The sequence below is a fragment of the Eupeodes corollae genome, chromosome 1 (genome assembly GCF_945859685.1).
Source record: "Eupeodes corollae chromosome 1, idEupCoro1.1, whole genome shotgun sequence".
NCBI lineage: Eukaryota > Metazoa > Arthropoda > Insecta > Diptera > Syrphidae > Eupeodes > Eupeodes corollae.
In genome coordinates, this window is record NC_079147.1 from 61,876,102 (window position 1) to 61,880,857 (window position 4,756).

At 36.8% G+C, this 4,756-nt stretch overlaps 1 protein-coding gene across 1 annotated transcript; it reads left to right on the forward strand.

The window, feature by feature from the left end:
* The first annotated feature begins 1,390 nt into the window (after positions 1-1,390).
* LOC129939648 (uncharacterized protein K02A2.6-like) lies at positions 1,391-2,260 on the forward strand. Its single transcript, XM_056047743.1, has one exon. The coding sequence runs from the start codon at positions 1,391-1,393 to the stop codon at positions 2,258-2,260; it is 870 nt and encodes a 289-aa protein (XP_055903718.1).
* Positions 2,261-4,756: the final 2,496 nt, after the last annotated feature.

Below are 4,756 nucleotides of genomic sequence, written 5' to 3' on the forward strand. Positions count from 1 at the left end.
TTTGAGAGGTTACCACCAGGAGTTGCTAGTGCACCAGGAATTTTCCAGAGCCTAATCGAACAAGTAATAGGAGAAATGGATCATTGTGCAGCATTTGTTGATGACTTGATTGTCACTGGTCGCAATCCAACTGAGCATTGCCAAAATTTGGAGGAGCTTTTACACCGTTTTTCTGCCAATGGATTACGCTGCAACATTACGAAATGTAAGTTTGCCCAATCTAGTGTTAGGTACTTCGGACACCAAATAGATTCTGAAGGAGTAAGTCCATTGGAAGATAGAGTGGAAGCCATTAATAAAATGAAACAACCTACCAATTTAGGAGAGCTGCAAGCTTTTTTAGGGAAAATAAATTATTATGGGAAGTTTTTAAAGGATTTTTCTTCAAAATCTGCTCCGCTTAATGAGCTTCGAAAGAAATCAGTACCTTTTATATGGACAGAACGACAACAAAATGCATTTCAAAGCCTGAAACGCAGTATTGTGGACGCAACCAAACTAGTGCACTTAAGAGATGACTACCCGCTTATACTAGCATGTGATGCTTCGTCTTATGGTATAGGTGCCGTTTTGCTGCATAGGTATCCTGATAGAACCGAGCGTCCGATTGCTCACGCCTCTAAAACCCTCAATGATTCTCAGAAAAAATACAGCCAGGTGGAAAAAGAAGCGCTATCAATTATCTTTGGTGTTCAAAAATTTCACCAATATGTTTATGGCAGGCGCTTTGAACTAATAACTGACCATAAGCCACTTTTAAGTCTTTTTCATCCACAGAAACAGCTTCCAGTGATGACTGCTCATAGGCTTCAGAGATGGGCCATCATACTAATGGGGTACGAATATTCAATCAGGTATAAGTCAACGCTTGCACATGGTAATGCTGATGCGCTCTCACGTTTACCTGCTGGCTCTGATCAGATGTTTGATAATTCAGAGGCATGTCTGGAAGCAACGCTGGAGCTGGATGAAGATATTTCAAATTTTCCGTTAAAAGCTAAGCTTATTGCAAAAATGACACTAAAGGATCCAGTTCTTAAAAAGATTCTAGAATTTGTTGAAACAGGTTGGCCAGAAACCTCAAAAAACTTGGAACCTTCTCTGAAGGCATACTTTGCTCGGAGGTTTGCTCTTTCGTTTCACAATGGAGTTCTTGTTTATCAAACAAATCATATCAGAGTTGTTATACCTTCTTGTTTGCAGGACCGAGTTTTCAAACTATTACATGCCGGACATTGGGGAGTTGTGAGGACCAAGCAACTTTCACGCCTTCATTGCTGGTGGCCAGCCTTGGATGAGTACATTGAGAGGAGCATAAGCCAATGTGAGCCTTGTCAACAAAACAGTAGTAGCCCGAAACAGGAATTCGCCAGCTGGCCAACTCCTCAAAATGCTTGGAGTAGAGTACATGTACTTTGCTGGTCCATTTTTGAATCGTATGCACTTTATTTGCTTAGATGCCCTGAGTAACTTTCCGTATGTTGTCGAAATGGGGTCAACGACATCTGAGACAACAATAAAAGCTCTTCAAACTATATTCGCTATCGAAGGTTTGCCAGAGACACTTGTTTCTGATAACGGAAGCCAATTTTCTTCCTCCGTGTTTGCAGAGTTTTGCCATGAATTGGGTATCGTTCACATTAAAACTGCGCCATTTCATCCAGCTTCAAATGGTGAAGCCGAGAGAATGGTGCGGACGTTTAAAACTGCTATACAAAAACAAATTTCTGAAGGTGTCAATGAAAGAGATGCTTTATTAACTTTTTTGACTTCTTACAGATCAACACCAAATGTCACAGGCAAGTCACCATCTGAGCTTTTACATGGTCGACCAATGTGTTCCTTGCTTTCTCAACTGAAGCCGATGTCAAAGCCTGATATCAAAACAGTTTCTGCAAAGTTCCACCCAGAGCAGCAAGTATTTATCCGTAATTACGCCCGAGGCCCGAAGTGGATTACAGGTGTTGTTCAAACTAAGATCGGGAGGAAGATGTATCAGGTGAAAACGTCAAAAGGCACTGTACGTCGACATCAGAACCAAATGCGTGGTGTGTTATCTTCAAAAGAATTCGATGCCGGCCAACGTCTAATTGACAACACTAGAACGACAAGTCCGCAGTTGGAAGTTGATAACCGACCTTCTACATCAGTGCCTCCTCAAAGTATTTTAAAGCCAATTGAGTTGAGGAGATCTACCAGGCCATCAAAACCTACCGTCAGATTCCAGTCCACGGAAACACTTAGAAACAGAAGACGTTGAAGCTAAGAAGGGAGGAGTGTAGTGTATAGAGAATGTGTTTATTGTATACAGTACCTATATTTATATTTGCTTCTTACATAAATACTTCTATTAAAGACATACTACTATATCTTTGTATATACTACTACTATATTAATATCATATAATGTAATGAGAGTGTCTAACACTCAGTAAGCCCCACTTGCTAATAGTCGCTCTAACTTGTAACATCATTTGTATTACCTATTTAATTATACATTATTCTACAATAAATTTAAGTTGAATTAAGCTGGTTGCATTTAATTTCCAACAAACACATGTTAACTACTTTATAAGCAATTTAAGACTGCGTGATAGCCCTCCAAACGTTAAGGAAGCCTTACGTAGATCGGACGCTCATAAATAGGAAGAAGCAATGAAAAATGAATTTGAATCTCTAAAAACGAATCAAACATGGGACCTTGTTCAGTTGCCACACAGCCGTCAGGAGAAGATTTATGTACATGGGGCAACCCTTACTTTTTGAAGATGTTTCAAGTGGGAAAATGGTTTGCAGATTAAAGAAGGTTATCTACGGATTGAAGCAAGCTGGACGCGAATGGAACAGCAAGTTAGATAAAACACTTGAGTCTCTTGGATTTATGGCATTGAGGCGGCCACAAAGGAAGCAGTACAATTGCGGCGTCTGATTAAAGAGGTTGGATTCAGTTGTGCGTTAGGAGTCCCTACCCTATTAAATGGTGATAATTTAAGCGCGCAACAATTAGTTAAAAATCCAGTATTTCATTCAAGGTCAAAACATATAGTCAGTAAATATCATTATATTAGACAAAATTATAACAAATCATTAATAATTTTAAATTTTGTTCCATCTAATGACATGGTTGCAGATGTTTAAGAAAAATTTTATTGAAATCAAAACATGAATATTTAACTTGGAAACTTGGATTATTAAATTAAAATTGATTTATATTATTTAAAGGCACTGTTTTAAGAGATAGTATTAGAAATTGAATTAGTACTTTTATTACAACATTGGCAACACAGTACCTTTTGCTATAATTTTGTTATGTAAACTTTTTTTTCCGTTTGAATTATTTTTACTTTGAACTATGTTAACTTAGTTGCTAAATACAATCGTGTTGAAGTGGATGTGTTCCGAGTCTTATTCTTATTTTTCTAACATTTTTCAATAAAAAACGTTCTTACATTTAATGAAGGCATTAGCAGGATATCTGGATACAACCTTAATTACTTCACCATCCAATAATTGGTTAAGATCAGAATTTTGAAACTTAGATACAGTTCGCATATCGGTGTCTTTTTACTTGCAACACATGTAGTTAAATACTGCTTTCGTGAGGAAAATTCTAACTCCCGAATAGAATTAAATATGACATCTCTAAATTATAGCAGAACTCAATGAGTACATTAAAATATTGAGTTGTTTAATTGTGTTCAGAATATTTGACAATCAAAAATGTATCTTTAATTTTTTTTAGATTTTCGAAAATATTTTTTGTTTTATTACAATAATACTCGAGTCAAAAACCATTTCTTGATATTTTTTGTTGTTTTTGTAGATTTTCATGTTTTTTATGTTTTTTTAAAAGGTTTTTTATTTGTAATAAAAACTGTCATTTTGATTTTTCAAAAAATTTACCAGATATCGAAAACTTTGTTTTTCGTTGCATTATTTTGGAGACGGATTCATTTTATCTTTCGTAAAATATTTAAGGTGACAATTATTTGTTTTTAATTTTTCCGATATACAAAAACAGTTAATTGATTTTTTTTCAAAATGATATTAGTTTGGTATCACTTCTTATTCTACTGCACCGCCCTATGATTGTGCTTTCAAACACTTTCCAGGCCGGAGCATTTGTTTCCATGCGCTCAACGTGACCCAGCCAAATTAGTCGTTGGACTTTTACCCTTCTACCTAAGTCTACGTCGCTATACAGCCCGTACATGGTGATTTCATCCGCTTTTGTCATAGTCCATGCCTTTGCACTGTAAAGCATCAGGACGGGGATGATGAGGGTCTTATATATACAATTTGGTTCCTCGAGAAATGGCTTTGCTACTCAATTGCTTTCTTAGCGCAAAGAAACAGCGGTTAGTAAGAGTTATTCTTCGTTTGATCTCAGCGCTTGTCTTGTTACTGTGTTTATAGCGGAGCCTAGATAGACGAAGTCCTTGACTACGTCAAATAACGTCTGTCGGTGTATACTTACAAAAGCCATATTGACATCACGCTGAGTTCTTTCGATTATGTCAATGTCATCAGCATATGCTAGACTTTTGAAAGATAGTGCTTCTAGTGTTGACGTGTGAGCTCTGCACTATTCTTTCAAGTACGATGTTAAAAAAGTGGCATATCAGCGCATCACCTTGTCTAAAACCTTTTTTGACATCGAAAGGTTCTGTTAATTTTTGTCCAACCTTTATTTAGCAGCATGAATTTTCCATTGTTATCCTGCACAAACGGACGATTTTGGCAGGACATTGTTCTAT

Excerpts from the sequence above, each read along its gene's own strand:
- LOC129939648 (XM_056047743.1), top strand. The coding sequence starts at position 1,391 with ATGCTTGGAGTAGAGTACATGTACTTTGCTGGTCCATTTTTGAATCGT.